Source organism: Dermacentor silvarum, chromosome 2 (assembly GCF_013339745.2).
Source record: "Dermacentor silvarum isolate Dsil-2018 chromosome 2, BIME_Dsil_1.4, whole genome shotgun sequence".
NCBI lineage: Eukaryota > Metazoa > Arthropoda > Arachnida > Ixodida > Ixodidae > Dermacentor > Dermacentor silvarum.
Window position 1 is genome coordinate 110752156 of NC_051155.1, and position 22180 is coordinate 110774335.

At 41.6% G+C, this 22180-nt stretch overlaps 1 protein-coding gene across 4 annotated transcripts in view; it reads right to left on the bottom strand.

Annotated features, from left to right (window-relative positions):
- Window positions 1-797: 797 nt before the first annotated feature.
- Window positions 798-22180, bottom strand: part of LOC119441694 (uncharacterized) — a 34884-nt gene continuing 13501 nt past the window's right edge. The window contains exons 6-11 of one of the 4 annotated variants that reach the window (XM_049661536.1): window positions 20849-20871; window positions 15427-15586; window positions 11823-11845; window positions 6672-6747; window positions 3782-3804; window positions 798-1212 (exon numbers count right to left, since the gene is read on the bottom strand). In XM_049661536.1, coding sequence (XP_049517493.1) covers window positions 1025-1212; window positions 3782-3804; window positions 6672-6747; window positions 11823-11845; window positions 15427-15586; window positions 20849-20871 — 493 coding nt within the window. In that variant the 3' untranslated portion in view covers window positions 798-1024. Of the gene's footprint in view, window positions 1213-3781; window positions 3805-6671; window positions 6833-11822; window positions 11846-15426; window positions 15587-20848; window positions 20872-22180 lie in introns of all 4 variants that reach the window. The other 3 variants (XM_049661535.1, XM_037706291.2, XM_049661537.1) reach the window with 3 other exon arrangements.

A 22180-nucleotide genomic window follows, 5' to 3' on the forward strand; every position in this document is an offset into this window, starting at 1 on the left:
AAATAATAAAGATTCCGCACCAAGACAGCGCGCGGTTGACCAGCAGAAGTAAAAATAAATGCTGCGCCAATCAGCGCAGCGGGCGTACCGCGTATCAGTTAGCGTTTCCAATGCACGCGCCCGAAACCGAAAGTGTGGTTCAGGTTTTCACATCAGCCGCTTGTTGCACTGCAGTCAATTCGGCCGCTGGGTTCTATAGGAATGTCGGCTCTTGTTGATTGTCTTTCTCTGTGCACGCGCCGCATTGGCTCAGTGGCTATAGCGTTGCGCTAATGAGCACAAGGGCTAGACTTCGATCCTCAGCCGCGGAGAGAGCATTCCGATGGAGGCCGAATACAATAACGCTCATCGGCACTTCTTTGACTGCTTGTTAAAAAACCCCATATGACAAAATTATTCCGGGAGCTTCCCACTGCGTTGCAGCTCGTAATCCACAAACCAGATTTGAAAGTTAAGTCCCCCGATTATGGCAACTATGGCTCAGAAAATAAACTACCTTGCAACAACGCGAAGAACGCTTTGACTAGGGAGCCTACTTACATGTAGAACTCGTTGAAGTGACGTCACTCCTAACGAACTCGTTGAAGTGACGTCAGAGCAGGTGGTCATGGTGTGTGAGGAGAGCGCTTTTCGTCGGTGTTCACCACGACTGAAGACTCTACAGCTAGAAGTGTGGACATGCTGCCTCGCATATTGGCTGCACAGCCTTCCTTCGTGAAGAACACTGGCCTCTATAGGATCAACGATTGTACATGTATTCAGTCGACTTAATGAACAGCAAGCATAAAGATGCAACGACAAGCTACTTTCTAAATGACTCAGACGTGTGCGTTTATTTTTCATTCACTGCCTCGTTCAGTTGAGTGTCGTTTTGTGGCGCGTATGTTGGTGGGCGGCCGCTGTGAACATTGGCCGGAGCTCTCAAGGGAACGAAAGTGTTAATCGGTTTCATTCTGTTCCCGGCCGGGATGTCTCTTGTTTCGTATTCGATGTGGATGCATAGTCTTTAGCAAACACGGACGATTCACTGAAGAGGAGGGTAGCGGCCAGGCAGGAACGGTGGTGGGTTCCATGGCTTCTCCCAAGGTTTGTTCTGCCAGACTGAGCGCGCCACCCTCGTCAGCTTGTGGTCTTTTGGAGGAAGCAAGGGTAGAAACTTGCTGCGTTTTTCTTCAACATCTTGCGTAGGCTTCTGCTTGAACGTCTTTTCATCTGGCAGAGAAATAAGCAGGTGCCATTAAAAGCGAGCAAAGGCAGCTGTTTTCGAGAAGTACCTCTGTACATATGACACACTTTATGTGGTGAGGGCGGGAACCTAATTCCCTATGTCAGCTTCTCAGAGAAACTGAACATATTCGTTAGCTGAGCTCTACGCATTAGTCTGTAGTTATCAGCTGAGATAGAACACATTCACCAGCACTGCAAGCTCATGACATATCGCAGCGCGATTAGCTCGGTCACAATGAGTCATAAGGCTTTTTCAAATGTTAGTGCGTCATTAAGTTTGCGTAAACTGGCTCTATAAATGTGAACAGTAAAGGAACAAGGAATCAAACACGGTTTTAGAAGCCAAACGATTAATTTTATTTACCACTGATGCTCCCTCCACGCTATATTGGCGGCACTATAATTACTGTTCCTCTGCACATCTGGCAAATAATGCCATGAGACATTGTTTCCTTTTTATAGCGTCCATATATGCAGTGTAAACTGACAGGTCACAATGATCTTATCGCGCTTAAAAGGCTTGGGGACTATAATAAAAGGCCCTAATGGAGCTGTCCACTCGAAGGCATGGCTATCGCTGTCCTAAGATAGCCTGGGCTTCACGAAATGCTTGTGGAATTGAGTGAAATATGCACAACGAACGCTAAAAAAACGTTATAACGCTTCACGTATCTAGTCAGTTAGTCTTGAATTGAAGACCAGCTGCATTACAATAAAATGAATGACCACGAATACTGATCGTAAAAGCATCATCTGGAGAATTCTAGAAACGGGAATGTGGGCGAAAAACGCCTTCTTTCGGTACCACTGCTTACACCATAATCAGTCTTTCGACGCGGGGACAGGCTTCTTCTTGCGGAAACCGGACGTGCGCCAACTGGACGTGGCAACCAGATGAGGCTGACCTTCCTGTATTTTTAAGGCCCTTCCGCTCTGTCTTTTTTGGTATTTGCAAACTATGTGCATCAAATTATCTCTAATCCACCCAACAAACCATTTGCGACGAGCTCCATTTCGCTTACTGCGGTTGTTGTAGCAGAGCTTTGGTGCTTTAAGATGCCTATAGCCACCATTGTGCAAACCAATCACGATAGCAGACAAAACACACACACACACACAGGACAAGCGCTGCCTGGACAAATATGGAATGAATAACTTTCGACCTGCCTTCGCCTTATGATGCATTTTTGTTGATAGGGGCACTTAGCTTTATTCCGAGTGCGCCTTAGCTAACAATTTCTAACTGACAAAACAAGCATTTCTGTTGCAGTGAAGCCCATTTGTAGTCTTCATTATAAATAACTGCCTATAGTAATTTTTTCTGCACTTGCCTACAGTAATTGAAGCCTGAAGCAGTCACCATTCCAGTACATTATACTTAAAATGCGTTAGGAATGGCTCCTAACTTGTGCTCCGTGTTTAATCCTCAAGAAACACCAATCCACTCTTTGGTAAAAACCTGCAGGGGCGCTATAACGTAAAATGATTCCAAACTGTTTTGATTCCAATTTCTGCAATCAGCCTCCAAGATTGGTGCAAACATTTTCGGGCTGCTCCCAACTTCGCCTGTCTGTCACGCGACGTCACGAAAACCGCAATAGCTCCCCATCTGATATAACATGTACACAATGATTATGCATGATTAAACCGCACAAAAGAACAAAATAATTCCTGATTCGATGTCTTTTCACCAGTAGCTCTCTGCTATTGGTCCAATGTTTTCTGGCTACGCCCACTTCGCTTGTCTGTCATGCGACGTCACAAAACCGCGAAAACTCACCACGTCAAAGTGACGTGTACGCGAAAAAAGTACATTATTATGCCGAACAAAACTGAAAATTTTTATGAATAGCCACAGACTGCCCGTTCCGAAAGGAATCAAAGATGGCTGCCCGCCGATCGCTCAGGCCCTCGCTACTCGCACCTGCCAGTGAGCATGTATTTATTTGCGCATGATAAACCTTTTTGTATGGCAGTACAACGTTACCGAGCCCTTTTAGCATGCATACGACATCGCTCTGTCAACTCTTCCTTGTTGAGGATCCGTTTTAGCGGCATTCTTATCCTTCCGTTTCACGCCGCCGCGTTTTCGACCAGCCACCGCTAGCTAAGTAAGGCGAAGCGGACCAATTGGAGAAGCCGGCACCACCCTCTTCATGCGGTTATCTAGTTTCACTGTGCTGGCTCGGCCCCATCGAAACCCTCTCCACTAGAGCGTGCTCCTCGCCTCTTGTCAGCAAATTAGATAAGAAAAACCGCTTAGTGTAGACAATGTTATTGGTTTTGAAAGCGAACAAAGGTGGACATCCTATAAACGAGGAGAGTGTTTGATTGGGTTGTTCAGACAACGCTGCGGGTCACCGCCCGATGCTTGCGTTGGTGGTTACGTAAATTTGACGTCAGGAGTTTCGAATCAAAACGGTTTGGAATCATTTTACGTTATAGCGCCCCAGTTGTGTATGTGTAACTCTCGTACCTTAGACGCTGTAGATTTAGAAACTTTGCATTTTGCATCAATATGAAGTTCGGTATATTTCGATAGAAGTATACTTACCGTAGTCATCTTCAAATGACTCTCTGAAAATAAAGAGAAAGAATTTTACATCAGTTAATTTTTTTTTCTTACCAGTTTAGATCGGTCGTGTAGGCTCAATGAAGGCTAATTCCGAAATTCCCCTCAAGTTTATTACACATGATTCCTTAATTCAACCATGTTATTCTCTCTGAACAGGCCCACGCGATTTTTGTAGAATGAAGCATATTTTTTCAATATTGCATTGTTAGGGGAACATTCCTTTGATATTTCGGACTTCAGAATTTTAGTATATTGTATAGCACAGGAGAGAGTTGTGTTGCGAATACGAGCGCCAACGGTTACGCTCCGTGCCGTCGGCTAAGATTTATAATTGCAGCACAAGGTATGATTCCTAGTGATCTTGCCGCACTGTTGATGTAGAGAGCTTAACCCTATCGGTGCCTAGTTAACTGTAGCTTGGTTCAATTCATTGCGGTATCAATGAACTTGTGATTTTCCACGCATGTGTACGATCATGTTAAACACTAATTCGGTGAGAGTCGACGAAGAACGATATCAGCCAAGGAAAACAACTCCTAAATTAGGGCCACTGGGCCCGCCAGCTCTATCTCACAGCGTAAGTTTTACGCAAGCACCTCATTGCAACCAGTGTTGTATTCGTCGCGGTCTTCCGTTTTGGCAGTTGTGTCTTCAGAGGTGATGACGTTTTGCTACTGCGGAGCAAGTGACGGAATTTTAATCACTGACAGCCGTGGCCACCTTGTAATTCCGGTAGCATAAGTAAAGTGTATATGGACCGGTCCTTGACTCAAGATAGCAAAAATAAATTCAGAAATATAGAGTACGGAAAATCTCATAGCCCTGTGTGATGCCTAGTCGTTAACTATGCATCAGGTAAACCTACTTAACTATACATGGTGTTTCCAACCTGCCCTGTGCCAAACTCATTCATATTTAAAACAGCGCCAAAAAACACGGACAAGAGAGTACACGGGACAATGTTTTTTGGCGCTGTTCTAAATATAAATGATTCGTAACAACTAGCTCGCACCCAAACCCTTCTGAGTGCCAAACTCGTACAGATGCCACATATCATCAGACAGACCCCTAAAACTGGAGTTCTACCGGCAACACAAAATATTTGCCTGTACAGAAATTCATAGCACTTTCTGCAATTTTTAACCTGAGATAAATGCGAAATACTGGAAGTAAGCTTTCCACAATATTGCTTGCCCTACACAAGGGGACCGATTCCCCGCTCACGCTACCGTTGATTTGAAGCTAGGTCTGCCAAAAGCGACGATTTAGAAACGAAGACATGGTTGCAAGAATCGCGCTACAAGCTCGTACGCTGCTGCTGTACCTCCACATTTACGGCGACGTCCACCAACATGTGTCCGTGGGGAAGAGCATTTGCATAATTTGCTAAAGCCTCTAATGGAGTACATTTTCGAACGCCAGTACAACATTTCATTACCCCAAGAAATTCATGTGACATTTACAGAAAGTAAAGCGGTAAGCAGGGATGCGATCGCTAACTTCATCACACAGGGTGATCTTCTGTAAATTATACCAACATAAGTTGATAGCGGCTGTTTAGAGACTTTGCAGAGGCGCTAGCGTGCAGAATGTTAAAGAGGGGTGTTTTAAACTGCGACGAACGTTTCAGTGCAAACGCAAATGCTGACAAATCAAGAACATAGGTGTCAATTGCAACGTTTCCTTTATTTGTCGACAACTGTTCGGCGCCCGGAAAGCACCATTGTTTAAAAAAGAAAGCATTTGCTAATTAGCTACTAGTTGTACCGTTCTTCGTCATTCAAACAATGCGCGCAATATGCTCATAATTCCGTGTGCTCGAATAAAAGCGTACACGTACTGTGCGCAAGATTCAGCATAAAAAGCGACCTTAGTGAGATGAATGACAGAATTCCCTTATTGCATTACTATGGTAAGTAACTATGATACGGGATATCTTCACGCAATACATGAGGGAATATCCTTCAATAAAGTGTGACCAGATGTCATCATACCTCTTGGAGCATACCAAGCCGAAGAAAAACGCCTTAATATTGTAAATACGAGTATATGCAATGTATCAATATAAGCCAAGTATAATATGTGCACAAATGTAAGGTTCTTTTTTATTTGGCCGACTTCCGAGCCTTAAACGCCCGAGCATGTTAACCCAGTGCAGCCCAGACTTGCTCCTGAACGAAACGCACACTAAGGCATTGAACGAAGATAATACGTTCTCCCAGGATATACTATCATTACAAACCACCTTGATCAGGCAAAAAGACTGGTGACTGAGCCACAGTGGCTAGCACTCGATGTTATTCAAATCACTGGTTCTAATTTATGTCTTTCCTGGTCAGCGTTACCGTAAAGGATTACGCACAATATTGTGTATGAAGTCAATTAAATCGCGGGAACATTAGCTGAAAAACATTATACAACCCTGGAAGCTCAGTATGTGTCAACATCGTGTAATGATAAAACGTTGGTTTGGCAGTTTCGCTACGAGAATGAAAAATAAAACCAGCAATTCCATCCCGCTAATCATGCGCTTTGGTAATTAGTCATTCCTGCAAGTTTCACCAAATAATTCACGGTGATAAAAGCTGATCAAACTTCTAGATCATGGTGTTCTCCAATAAAAAGGCGAGTGACACTGTTTTAAAATGCTAAAATGAATGTTGCTTTGGTTCAGACAAAAATAAAAATAACGGCGAAATTTTAAGACGCTGTCCTCAAATGCCGCCATTTCCCATCTCTTAGTTGAACTTCGCTATCGATGTGTTTTCGCGCAGAGCTTCTAACGAACAGGTTTCGAAAGCTTGGTAGCCTGATCCAGTCAGTCAGTGGCGCACAGTACGGACTCACCAAAACTATTTCTTGCACCTACCTTGAAAGCTTGGTAGGTCGTTCGCCAATCTCCTCTTGATTCCACCATCGGCCGATCTGTGAGAACGTCGCTGTGTCTGGCGGTGGCACGAAAGGTGGCGGATTTACTGGGCGCTCCCACGGAAATTTCCCCCACAGACGGTACTCGGTCGGTGGTCTCGTCTGAGAGGCAAAATGCACATGGGAAAAGTAGAATTCCAAAGAATATGCTGTACGAAAAAATCACCAACGATTACTATGCTCCTAAATGCAAGATTTGATCCCAGCTCTATACGTGTATTCATTTCACCATATATTGAGGCAAAGAGCTGGAGAGAGACATGTATGCGATATATTGAGGCAAAGAATTTGAGACCGAAATCGCCGCACCAATTGGCAATGGATCAATTCGGTCAGCTCCTTCGCAGAGGGAGTGACATTATGGGAACGCCGGCATAATGAGCGGCATCGGAGCAAGCTGTGGATTAAGAAGACCACGAAGGCGCGAGTAGTGGCAGGAGCGCAATCGCGCGGTTACGCCGAGAGACAGCGACTCTCAACTCAGGAACGGGCGCCTGAAAACTACGCTCTAAAACTAACAGAGGTAAACTGAGACCAGGACATTTCAATTTAGGCACACAAACGCTACCTTTCCACAAACTAAGTTTGTTTACCTATTTGGCTTTCTGCATTCATTTGCTTGTAGCTCTTGATTCTTGAACATATTCTTTGGCCAAAATGCACTTTCACACGTTCCAATTGCTGGGGAAGCGTTGTATTACCGTATTAGAGGAATGGGGCTTTTAATTTTTGAAGTCGAAAGCCTTATGTGTCTCATCGTTCAAACGTAACTGAGTGAAGGCCTTGTAGTCGACACAAAATCGTACACGATGCCGACTCGGCAAATTAATTTTAGAACCCATGGTGGGAGTCGCAACATCGACCTTTTGCGGGAGTCGAACCCACAATATGTGGAGTTAACTAGAGCGAGGTGAATGAAGTCACAGTTAATTAATGTAGCGTGAATTAGGGCGCTCGAACCAGCGACCTTTGGTCGGACAAAAGAACAAATAATAAGTAACAACGCATTTGAATGAGAATGTCAAGTGATTTAATGAATGTCTCTTGCGGCGCTCAGGCTTTCGCCTTCATCCTATGTGGCGTATGCTAAAGTGACGGTCGATTTCATTTTCTAAGTATGTTCAGGCCAACCGCTGCTATGCTAAATACCTATTATCGTGCCTAGACAGCTTAATTACGCAGTATATAGAAGTCCTATGATCAAAGAGAAAATTACATGATCTTGCATGATCACAAGACGAAGCACCCTTTGTATTGATAATATGCCTTCCATACGGCATTCTACAAGAGGCTACTGCAACCATGCCGAAAATGTCAATATATATATATATATATATATATATATATATATATGCAGGAATCAGTGTGGTTGGAAGTAGAGAGCAATACTCTGCAGCTGCCTACCAAACATAACATCATAATTGCATGCATTTATCGTTCCCCTTCTTCCTCCTACATCGAGTTTTGTAAAGAATTTGCACATTTACTAAACACAGTCACTGATGAAAACAAGGATATTGTGATATGTGGCGACATTAACATCACCATTATCAACCCTGACAGTCAATGTTGCTCTGAGTACTTACGTACTTATCTTAGCTGTGGACTCTCCTCTCTAATTACAGCTCCAACCAGGTGTGAAATAGGCGGACCTAATACTTTAATTGACCATGTACTGTCTAGCATGCTTACTGATTTTATCACAGCTGGAATTGTGGACTATGCCGTAACAGACCATTACCCTATATTTTTTTGCATAGGTTCCGTAATGCCTTCTCCAGCAGCAAAATATGTCGGGACTTTCTTTGATTCTAATAAATTCACTCGTATGATTCGTGCGATTGACTGGGCTGATGTGCTTGAAGAGAAATGTGGCGAAAGGGCTTTTGAATCTTTTTTTGCAAAAATATCCGAATGCTCTAACTTATGTACAAGTAACACTACTGTGACGCGATGGTTTAGCTCGCCAAGAAAGCCTTGGATTAGTGATTCTTTATTACGGTCCATTAAAAAAAGAGATAATCTTCGTAAGAAACTTAAAGCCCAGCCATTCAATAATGCGTTGCGATTGCGCTTCCACACATATTCAAATGTTCTAACAGCCACTTTAAAAAATGCCAAGCGTAATTACTACGAAAATAAAATAAGGAAAAATGGAAGTGATACCAGACGAAACTGGCAGGTCATTAAAGAATACTTGAACATTCGTACAACTAAAGATCACATATCGTGTGTGAACCACGGTTCTGCTATTATTACTGACTCTCAAGACATAGCTAATGTTTTCAGTGACCATTTTAGTATTACAGACGGTAGTCAGCCTTATTCAACGTTACTTAGTTTTCCGCGCTGTTCTCATTCCTTTTACCTGTTCCCCACAGCATCGCTAGAAGTATGTAATATTATCAATTCTCTTAAAACAACCGGCCCAGGCCTCGACTTGATACGCCCCTCTAGCATTAAGCTTGTATTTAACGAAATCTCACCTGCGTTAGCACATATAGCGAACAGATTATTTATAGACGGCATCTTTCCTTATCGCCTGAAGGCAGGTAAAGTAATCCCAGTATTTTAAAAAGGTGACCATAAGTGCATGAGTAATTATCGTCCTATCTGCATTTTGTCTTACTTCAATAAGGTGATTGAAAAACTAATACACAATCGCTTAACTAAATACTTATCTAAATTTAATCTGTTAACTCCTGATCAGTTTGGTTTCCGTGAGAATTTTTCAACTGAACTAGCACTTATTACTTTTACTGAGAGGGTTAAGTTAGCCATCGATCAAGGCCTCTTAGCGGGTGCTCTCTTTATTGATTTCACTAAGGCGTTTGATACAATTAACCATCCTATTCTTTTAAGTGAACTTGAATCTTATGGCATTTCTGGGCCGCCTTTACAATTAATTCGCAACTACCTAATAGACCGACCATATATAATAGATGTTAATGGTGTATTCTCCTCATCAAAAATTGTAAATACAGGCGTGCCTCAGGGATCAATACTTGGGCCACTTTTATTTCTCATATTCATTAATGACTTGCCAGAAATATTAACACATGCACACTGCCTTCTTTATGCCGATGACACCACTATTTTCGCATGTGATAAAAATTTACTCGCATTGCAGGATAAACTTAACGCTGACCTAGCGAATGTTCATTCATGGTGTGTAAAAAACAAGCTATTCATTAACCCATCTAAGACAACAGTTATGGAATTCCATTCTTCAAGAACTTTGCACATTGACTCTATGGTAGTGTCTCTAAATGATAATGTACTTGGAAGATCCGCGTCTACTAAATTTCTTGGTGTAGTTCTAGATGAGAACCTAAAGTTCCAGTGCCATATTCAATCACTTATTCAAAAAATCTCATTTGGTATTCACATCATCATAAAAACGCGCTCTTTTTTTCAGCAAACCATTCTCATGTCTTTATATTACGCATACATACACAGTCATATCTCATACTGCCTCTCATCTTGGGGTAATACATATGCCATACATCTTCATCAGCTAGAAGTTTTGCAAAAGCAGGCACTACGATTATTTGCATTCCAATCGCATACACCTCCCTCTGCTCCCATATTCAGTTCCCTAAATGTTTTACCTTTACGCACGTTATTTAATCATAAGCTGTCACTGCTTATGTTTCGTCTTATAAATACCGAGCTTAATATTCCAGGTTTTACTCGCTCTAGCCTAATAAATTATAACAACACAAGATTTTCAGCACAACTCAATCTTCTTCTTCCAAAAGCAAGAACTAATTATGGGAAATTTACCGTCGCGTTTTAAGGCATTTCTGTTTGGAATTCAATACCATCTGATATGAAGTCATCTACATTATTATCATTCAAGCGTAGAACGAAGGAGCATTTCATGAACACTTTATCTGACACATAGTATAATTTAACGAACATAGCAATAATTAGATGTTGTTCTGATTTACTATTATGCAATGTACTGTTCAAATTACCGAGTCACTGAATTTTGCCTATAAATTGATACTTCTCGTTGTTAGTTTTACGTGCCATTTATCCTCGTTTGAATTTCTGCGAGTTATCTTTAATGATTTATGCAATATTTTTCTTTCTTTTTAACTGCGTGATTATACTTGTGATGTTTTTAAAAGATTTTTTTCTCTCTTACCGTTCATTTCCGATGATATAGAAATTGTATATATATGACATGACTCACTGTTTGTCACGATCCTACTAACCCCCTTTTCTCGTCTTGTTAGGAGGTCCCCCGACAGTTGTTACTTCGGGACCTCCGAATGTGTACTTACACCCACCCTGTATTTGATTTTGTCGTCAAAATAAATATTGATTGATTGATTGATTGATATATAAACGCTGCGCTGCACGCGTAGTGCGACGCTGACCGAAAGCCACAATTCCTCCTTACGTACGACTCTAGTTACCCATGCATACGAAATCAATAGTTACACAATACCCCATGAAACAATAATACATATCATTAGGCCTCAGTTTTATTTGTATACAGTGTAACTTTGAATGAGTGTGTTCATTTTTGTTCATGACTGCCATGAAATTTTAAATTAAACTTTTTCATTCTGTGCAGAGTGCAAGCTGAGACAGTAGCACTTGTAGTCTGCATAGTTTTAATGATGGCTGCCGCTTGAATGCACCTTGCAACTGATTGAGGGGACAAGGCAAGGAAGTAGCGGGACCTTAGACCTCACTACCGCTATTCAGTTTTTATCTTTAATTATTATTCGTCACCACATCATTTCATAATGACGCTCTTGCTTTCACAAAGCAGTGTCTGCGCATTTTCCTCACAATTATGTCATTTCAATGCATGAAACCAAAAAAAAGATTCCTGATTTCAATTTTGTATGCCTAGACATAGGACACAGCCACTTACATTTTCTTGCAAAGTCCTAGATTTATAATTCTTCGGAAACTCTTAAGCAAGTTTCCCATTTTGTGACATGCAATACCATAATATAAAGCACCTGCTAAGTTCATTCAATCCCGTAATTTGTTTTCTTTCTTTTCATGGTGCTAATCCGGGAAGACAGCAGCAGTGAACAAAATTGATCAGGCGAAAAGAATACTTTACCTTTATTTTCCGCAAGTAACGGCCTATGATTGGGAAAAAAAGAACGAAAAGTAGATAAGACCTTAAAGAAAGTTCGGACATATTAGACACTTCACATTTAAAAATAGGATCAAAATGGTTAAACTAATAATTTTTTTAACAATAATAGCTCACTTTTATTGCTTTTGAATACTGCTATTATTTAAGGCTGAGAACGAGAATCGTGCTTAGTCAAGAGACACAATAAGTGCCTGGTTTATATTCTAAGCTTTTCTCTAGATATCTAGCAGTACGATGCGTGCCTTCCGTGGCCACCCTCGCAATGACCTTTGTTTTCGGGCACGAATGCAATTTTCCTTCCTTCTCTTTACTTCTTTACCAAGCAGTTGCCTCTGTCTCAATACATGAGTGCCGTCCCACTGGATGTCTAGACTCAGTAACTGATCATGCAGGAATAATAATAAAGTTTACAAATGCATATGAGGTAGTACTCCGTTTTCAGACTGAATTCTAGATTATTAAGACAATACAATGTTTGGTCCAGCTTTCATAGCCAAATAAGAAATACCTAATACGATGACCGTGATCATGCCATCAGACATTCACCGAAGCCGCTGCTTATACTAGTACCAAGACATAAGTGAAGACAGTGTGGGAGGCAAACAGATAGGCATCTCTTGCTAACTTTGGTCATGCCAGAAGCCTGCGCTGGAATACGGTGCTTAGCTTTCGTACTATTCTAGACCCTAAAGAAATACCAGCCAGCTGCACGAGCAGCTGTTTATCGAAACTAACAACAACAGAGTTTAAATAAAACACAAGTTTTTTTATGAACAAGGCTGTTATATTTCGGTAAAAGTATGCTAAGTTCAACATGACAGCATCAGTGTGATTCCATGTGTGATGATATGTCTAATGTTTATTGCAAAATTTCAGGCATGAGGAGCGGATGAGCATTGGCATAGTGGCTCTAGGTGCAACTCTCTGGGATTTCATAACACCAAAGGAAAAAGTCATATTAAAAAAAATGTCATGAGCGGCTGCAAATTGACGTTATATTGTTTGTCAGTTACGATGACTTTGATGGGGTCCTTTAAATGCTTGTAAGAATGATGCACGCTGCTCCACGTTACACAGGGTAGTTCAATTAATATAAACGAAGCGAAAAAAAAACAAAGCAATCTTTTTTCATCAGATAAAGCCGGCTGTTTGGTGTGAGCAGTTATTTAGCCTGATGCATTTGATCTCGTCAATTTCTACTCCATCATTGTCAACTAGCGGTGCTTTCTTTTGCAAGAATTCTGCAATATAAATGCGGTGCACTTTAAGAACTAGAATTTTTCTGCAACAATAAATCTCTTCTGCATCTCATTTTTGGCACTTGAGGATTATACCAAAAATAATAAAAACCTCTTCAAAAGCCCTCTAGCGTGCCTCAGGCGCCCTGCTCTCGGGCACTATCCAGAAATGCTGCTCGCGCAAATATACGACTCTTGTAGATAAAAAAAAGGCAAAGTCTCACTCAATGAGATAACTATTTTTACAATGCCGTAATTGTTATTCCCGTTTTTATTCCTGCTCAAATTGTTGTTCTCTGCTTTTAAAGTAACAGATATTCCTGTTCGTGTGTTTTTCTTGTCTTTTCATGTTTCTATGGCTCTTCAGCCCGAGTATGCTGGCGTTTTGCTTGAAGTGAGGCACATAGGTGGGTCCAAGTTGCAACTGCCCAAAAGAAGTTATGGTTTGTTAACAATAATGTCTTATAAACATTTATGTTGTGTGAACATCTACATTGTGTGAAATTCTGTATTTTTACGAGTACTTTGCGTATGCGAATGTCTCTGTGCTTTTTTTCTCAATTTGTTGCTGTTCTTGTTACTACTATTATCATTAAAACTACCATATCACATGAGAGGAAGCGCTGGCGACGCATACACCCATCAACATTTCAATAAATTCGGTTATCATTTAGTGACAGGGTATAAAAATGCCCCTAAAATTTTTCGAGCAATTTCCAGAAGCCCTAATAGGAAAAAAAACTATTTTGCATAAGCCTTTTCATCAGTAGGAGGAAACCCCACGTCAAAAGTGGGCTTCACCCCAAGCCACCTATGCCTTCACCTTTAGGTGTACATTTCGTTTGCTCTAAAGCATATGTGGGACACCACCGCAGCCAGAGATCTTGTAACGGTGTTGCTCGTCTGATCGTGCTCTCAAAAGAAAGTTAGTCGCGTGCCAAAATTCTTCACCCTCCTCCTGCGTTCCTGCTCTAAACCAACGAATGGCGCTTGCTACTTGTCATTCAATGTGAGCTGAAGTCATTTAGCCAGAATTTCCTAGTCGATAGTGAAAATCGGCAAGAAAAAAAATTGGGTAATGTTGTCTGTAGGCAACACTCGTTAATAATGGGGTAAAAGAGATACACACTATTCTAGAATCGCAGCTCAATCAATGCCGGCATCACAAGTCTTGTCTCTATATATGATCGTAAAAACATTAACTTCTAATAGTTTGCGAGTACACTACATTAACGCAGTGAAAGCATCTGCGTGTTTCTTCAAAACAAGCACGTTCGTGATGGAAAGGGGTTTTAAGGGTGACACATTTTCTTTAAATAAATAACTTTCAGCTCTTATCAACCGCATTCATTTGCGAAAAAAAAACACAGAAATGAAGTTTAGAGGCGTTGGCATGCTTTCCTGTCGTCGTTTTTTTTTAGTTCTGCGAACAATGCAATGTCTGTAACCACACCAGCTATCACGGAATAGCCGCCCTGTAGGCTTCGTCATTGACCCATGGAACATTTTGTTGATTGACGTGACGTGCAGACACTTTTCGAATAATTAACCATAACGTTACACTGCAACCGCCATACCGACCAGTTCCATGTGAATTCCTCGGGCCAACGATCACGCTTTTTAGCTGACTAATGAGTGGCCACATGCAAATGGTGCCTGAGAGAACAGTGTGTTACAGATTTGCAGCACGACTGTGAACCATGAACATGTTTTGTGTCTATGATTTATTTTCCGTGTGTTTATATTTACCGCCTGAGATATGCCATATTTGTTCTTCCTTTAGCGTACTTTAAGAATTACCGTCACTATAAATCAATGACTCGGAGCATTACCAACAAATATATAGGTTGTGTATTATTCTGTGCCATCACATTTGCTAACTTTTAAGATGTCAGAAGCAGTGCTTAGTGATAAGTAGTGTGAAAATTTCGAGCTTGCGGGAACCTACGCGTGGGCTATTGACTTGTCACGTGATGCAAACCCACCAGATGCGTGACTGTATCGGATACATTGCAGAAAGAGTTGATAACACAGCAAATCGTCTTTTATTGAAGCCGTGCCAGCCCTTGTGTTTAGAATTACTTCACTACCTGCCGGTCCGAAAAGAGCAATGTGAGACATACAATCATATTTTCATAGAGCCTTTTATTGGTTTTATTCGTTTTGTTCCTAACGTTTCGTTCCCCCCTCTTCACACCCTCGTGATTACTTGCAAAGATTTCAATGCTGTAAGAATTTTTACGTATTTCAACTCGCGTCCACAACTGAAGAGCTCAGGCAAGGTGCTCTCAAGGTGCTCTGTGAATGCCTCAGCATTATGCACGTACCTCAAGAAACTCCCGGTCCGTTCTCCGTTCACGTCCTGATTCCCCCAGCGACCAATCTGTGAGAAAGTCCTTGTGTCGGCCGGTGGCAAAAACGGAGGAGGGTTTCCAGGACGCTCCCACGGAAACTTTCCCCATATCCGATATTCATCAGCGTCGTCATCTGGAAGAAGTGCATAATTTAACACACAAATTTCATAGCGAACACCAAAAAATTCATCTGCTGCTTTCTTTCACGCTCGAAATTTTTTCTTTCCTATAGATATGCACGCTAAGTTGTCGTACGTTTTAAATTCATGGAAAGACATTAAAATATGGTTCTCCATTTCACCTAAGTTTCTTCTTAAGACGGTAGTTTGCAATGCCTCTAGCACATAAGCAGAAAAGAGTTTACGCTTGTCCGTAAACTAGTGCCATTCGCGAAATAATGTGTTACCAGAGGCTTAAGCGTGAACAACTGAGTTAGTGGCACCAACTTGTGGCGCACAATATAACCTAGAGGAAACAGAGCTGCATTGTAGCGATCAAGTTTATTATACTTTACTCCTGCTATAAAGAGTCGCAAGCAACCTAAGCTTTACCGTCGTCATCATCAGTCTATTTTGAGGTCCACTGCAGAACGAAGGCCTCCTCCGAAGGCCTCGCTGGGCCTACAGGACGAAGGAACAGCGATCTCCAATTACCCCTGTCTCCACTATTACCCCTGTCTCCATTAGTCTCCACTCCATAGTTTGGTTCCCAGCCCATATGGGCGATGTCGTGGGAGGACAGCGGAACCTTAACGAATCCGCTCATAGGGCCGCGCGAAGACTTGCCAGCCGCGCTCCCCTGCAGACCCCCTCGCCCTCTTCCTAAGGCCTTTAAAGATCAACTTCAGACATATAATGAGCCTACCAAGCACTTTAATTTAGAACGTAGAGAATTCTCCTTTCCTAACAAGGAATTTAATAGGGCGCAGTCAGTCACTCTCCGCTTGCTACAGACGAACTCGTACCCCAATCCTTGGCGTATGAGCTGAATCGACCCAGACTACAACGGATCATTCAATTGTGCACAGTGTGGTGCACATATGAACTTGGGACACATGTTGCGGGGATGCGCGACGAAGGCCTCCTTTCTGGAGAACAAGAATAAGTTGGACGACGCTCTTAGGAGCAGCGAGCAACAAGACCAACTCTGGGCTGTCCAGAAGGCCGGCGAAGCGGCGGAGAGCCTAGGGCTCCCCGTCCCGACGTGCGAGGTGCCCTCTACGCCTTGACGAACAGGTGGGTGTCCTTCAGGACCCTTCGCGGAAACAAAGTTTCACCACCAGCACCATCACCCTACCTCGTTTTCTGCGGTCCTCGACTGCGATTACCTTCCTTTGGCACTAATCCTGTAACTGTAATGGTCAACCGCTTATATACCCTACGCATTACATGGCCTGCCCAGCTCCATTTATTTTTTCCTAATGTCAACTAGAATATCGGCTATGCCATATTGATCGGTGATCCACACCGCTCTCTTCTTGTCTTTTAACGTTACGCCTAACATTTTTAGTTCCATCGCTCTTTGTGCGGTCCTTAACTTGTTCTCGAGCTTCTTTGTTGACCGCCAAATGTCTGCTTCATATATAGGAACCAGTAGGATGCAATTATTGGCAACGACAGTAGTAAGCTCGCAGTCAGGATATTCCAATGCCTGCCGTATGCACGCCAACCCAAATTTATTCTTCCGTAAATTCCCTTCTCATGACCAGGGATCCCTATGAGTAATTGTCCTAGATAAATGTACTCCTTTACAGGCTCTAGAGGCTGGCTGTCGACCCTTAACTATTGGTCCCTTGCCAGAGTATTGAACATTATGTTTGTCTTCTGCATTTTAATCTCCAATCCCACTCTTACACTTTATTGCTCAATCAACTGCTGCAATTCGTCCCCGCTGTTGCTGAACAGGACAATGCCATCCGCAAACCGAAGGTTGCTGAGATATTCACCGTTGATCCTCACTCCTAAGCCTTCCCAGTCTAAGAGCTTCAATACTTCTAAGCATGCAGTGAGTAGCGTTGGAGAGATTTTGTCTCCTTGCCTGACCCCTTTCGTGATAGGTAACTTTTACTTTTCTTGTGGAGAACCAAGGTAGCTGTGAAATCCTTGTAGATGTTTTCTAAGATATTCACGTATGCCTCCTATACTCCTTGATTACGCAATGCCTCCATGACTGCTGGCATCTCCACTAAATCCAATGCGTTTTCATAACCTATGAAAGCCATATAGAGAGGTTGATTGTACTAGGCAGATTTCTCAGTTACCTGATTGACGACATGGATATGATTCATTGTAGAATATCTCTTCCTAAAGCCAGCCTGTTCTCCTGGTTGATTGAAGTCAAATGTTGCCCTGATTCTATTCGAAATTATAATGGCGAATATTTTATACACTGCTGAAATCAAACTAATATACCTATATTTCTTCAATTCTTTAACGTCTGCCTTCTTATGGATTAGGATAATGTTTCCATTCTTCCTGCTCTTTGGTATATACACTTCAAGTCACGTGCCATTGCCTATAAAAGCCCCAGCTTTTCAAGCATAATATATCTTTGAATAAATCGACTGCTATTCTATCGTCTCCTGCCACTTTCGCCATGGATATCTTTAACTTCATCGCTAGTTATATAAGGAGACTGTATCCTGTTTTTCTCTACTTGGAATGAAGGTAGCGTCGCTGCTCTGGGTGTAGAATCCTTCTGCTGATTTTATTATGTCATCGCTATTTCTGATGACATTACCCTAGTTACATTTTACCACATTCATTTTGTCTTGTCCTATGCCAAGTTTTCTTCTCACTCATTTCATGCTGCAGCCATTTTTACGGCTTCCTCAATATTTGGCATGGTATAATTTAGAATGTCCCTTATATCTTCTGGTTAATTAGTTTGGACAGTTTAGTGAATTCTGATTTCTCCAGTAACAAACTTTCATGCTTTCTCATTTATTTATTGAGTCCTTTGTTACTTGGGCGAGTTTATCTACTGGTTGCCTTGGTGCCTTACCTACAACTTCAATTGCTGCTTTTGAGGTCAGCCTAGTTATGGTTTCATTCATTACCTGTGCGTTAACTTCGTCTTCCTGCATATTTGTTTGCGAGCACCAGCCTGAATTTGCAAGCTTTTGCCCTTACTGCGTCTAGGTTGGCCTGTTTCTTCTTGACTAATTTCACTCTTTCTTTCTTGAAATTGAGAGAAATCCTAGAGCTCAGTTACCTATGGTCACTGCCCTTTACCCTACCTGAAACTTCAACATCCTGCACTATGCTGGGATCGGCAGAGAGTACGAAATCTATTTCGTTTATAGTTTCTCAGTTAGGGCTTTTCCAGATCCACTTTCTGTTACTGCGCTTCCTGGAGAACGTATATATTATTCATTATTTCTACCAACATCCATTCTCTAGTGTTCGTAGAATCGATTGCATAAAAAGTTATGATTCAATTCTTGCATCAATGCTGCCGATTCTTACTAAAACGACATGTATAAAGACGCCATTAAATTGAAAATCCTGTTCAAGACAAACACCGTAAAACCTGAGGATAGGTGTGTTGCGAAGATTACGAATATACATAACAACTAGAATATTCTGCTAATGCATATGACTGCTACAACAAAATGGTTGCGAATTGCTTGCTCGCCAGTCTGCTTTTTCACCACTTTTGCATTGAAGTCGCCCATGACTACAGTATACCGAGTTCGCGCATTTCTCATTGCTATATAAACACCTTCGTATTTTTTTTATTTCTTCATCATTATTACTGGAGGTTGGAGCGCAGGCTTGTGCTACCTTTAATCTATATCTGCTGTTTATATTTTTACGACGACTGTTACCCTCTCATTATTGGTGTAGATAGAATTCATTAATGCTTCCCGCTATGTCCTTATGGATTAGAAGTCCTACTTCGTATTATCTCTTATTTGGAAGACCTCCATCACAGGACGTGGCCGTTAGTCAGCATTGTATAAGTTTCACCAGTTATTCTAACCTCACTAAGGTCAATTATAGACCAGGCAATGCCTGATAATTTCTCATAGAGCCCTGATAAGCTAGCCTCACTCGAGAGGCTTAGCGTGTTGAATGATGCCAGGTTCAGTTTCCAGCGGCGGCCTGGTTGTGAAACATGGTTGGGAAACCTGTAACTAGATGTTGCTACCAGCGTCGCCACTGCCGTAAATTTTCGAGTAAAGCAGTATTCTGCAATCGTAATACATTGACGGGTAAGCTACGACTAATTACAGCAATGGCCTGACATGATGTGGTCGCCTCGTTTACGCGGAACTGAAGGCCACCTTTTTCATTTTTACAGCTACCTTTTAATTACACCAATCCTTATTCTTCCCGCTTCCAAGTTCTTGTCTGTTGCATTCGTATGCTTTTTTGGTTGTTATAAAACATGTATACTTCCACACCTACTGTGTCGCATTCAGTGACACTAAATTGCTTCCTTTTCGTGCCTACATATTCCGTATGACGTGGGTTATGACAACATAAATTTTGAAGTTCATTATTTTTTACTAACTTTATTGAGTATTTTCTGTTTTATTTCTTTTATATACTTGTTTCTGCTGCTCACGTAGAAAAACATGAAGGTTCCGCAGGTTATGTTAGTGATCCCTCCCTAAAAATCACCCACTGACAATGTAAATTTATTATATTTATTTAGATGGTAGAACCAAACGCATCTAAACCAGATGATTTCTTTGTAGCAGTCATATGCATTAGCAGAATATTCTAGTTGTTACGTATATTCGTAATCTTCGCAACACACCTATCCTCAGGTCTTACGGTGTTTGCCTTGAACAGGATTTTCAATTTAATCGCGTCTTTATATATGTCGTTTAAGTAAGAATCGGCAGTATTGATTGGTAAACACAACGAATAGGTCCTTGTGCTACTTAATGTGCGTAGCAGAAAAATGTTTACGATCTATTGTTCACACATGAGTGCCTAGATATATACAAGGAATTTCCTGCGATGATATCTCCATACATATTTTCACTTAAAATCAGAACCACGGGGTGCTTAGCCTTTTTTTAAGCATTTCCCCCTGTCGCATGCTTGTGATTAGCTTTTATATGGACTTTATAGCATGTCTTAGGTTCACTTAATATTTATAGACCAATTTGACACATATATTACAGTTTGCGCTAATGTACGTTCCCTCTTTGTCTTTAAGTAACTTTTCACAGGAACTCCTTTATCACCTCGCATGCTCTAATGCGAATTTGGATCATTTTGTCCTGTGAACCTAATTCAATAGAAAAGTATAATGCAAATTGTTGAAACATGTATAATAAATAATTAAACAGCCAGTGTAACGTGCGGGTTTTACGAAAGTAGTGACTACTTAAACCTTACATTCTTACAATTGAAGCCAGATAAAAAGTAAACATCACCTTTGTTGCCTACGAGTGCATCCCTGCAAATGGAAAGAAAAATAGATTATGTTAGACCTCACACAACGAAATGATGCATACTGTAATAATGCTCTGATACGTTATTTTTCATTTGGCAAACGAATGTGAGAGGAGGAGAGGGTGCATGCTGGACAATAATGTATGTTCGTCTACAGTAGACGGGGCATCAGACCAATTTATTCTTCCACTTTTTATATGAAAAGCTTTTATATTTATTGTAAATCCTTAGCAGTGGAAGCAGACGCAATGTTTCCATTATATAACACCACGGGGCTGAATCTGAGGTTCTTATACAGAGAAGGAATTGACACTGTTGACTGTGTGGTCAGGGTATTGTTGTATGGCGAGGGTATTAACGGAGTAATCTTCACTGGTTTAGGCACAGTACAAAACTAAACGCTGAAGCAGGCTTTTCCTAATGAGACGTTTGGCAATTTCGCCTGCCTATATTTTCATCTGTGCGGAAACTGGGCGAAAGTGCCGCGCGAATCTTTAGTTGAGCAGTATTCATTGTCAAGTTTTCGAAAAGGAAAACAATAATTTAATTGTTCCCCTAATACTAAATTTCAAAACGCCACGTGTTTGTTTCGGCATGGCGAGCAAATATGCATTATGCATGGCGAGCAAATATGCATTAAGGTCCGATAAAAGGTCCATTTCGAACTTTTTCTCTATCATTCTGCCGAATTCTGTTTGATCGCAGTGAATTACACAACATTCGGGCTCCATGTCCTCCACCAATTTTGTTGTGGACATACTGCGCGCTACTACTGCCGTCTGTACGAAACCAGCCACACAAATCCTGATCACTGTGTACACGCACCGATGACTAGATGCCCAGCCACCAGCCGAACAATTCGCAAGGGTTCTTCTATGTCCACGTTGCTTTCTTGGGTAGATATCTGCGATGACATTTTCTTGTAGAAATAAGAGCTCAAACATAACTTTAGAGCTTGAGCTGGGCATTTCACGAGAAATCGCCTGTGCGTGAACAAATAGTTTGTAACAGTTGACTGAAGCAAGAGCTTAGGGACGAGGGAAGAGCATTAGAAAAGGTAATGACGCTTTGGTAATGATAAAAAGAAATCTTCCTCAATTCTACCCTGCGAAAGCGCATGCACGGCGAAGCTGGTGCGGACGTCAGACGACGTTACCAAAGCACCAGCACCACGAGTGACTTACGTCACGCGCACACGCACGCGTGAGGAAGTGCAGCATACATCTTCATTCTTCTAGGCCATCCGCCAAGTACAAGTGCCTTATTGAACTAAATTATTGTTTATAGGTGTATTGCGTCAGAAAATCCGTAAA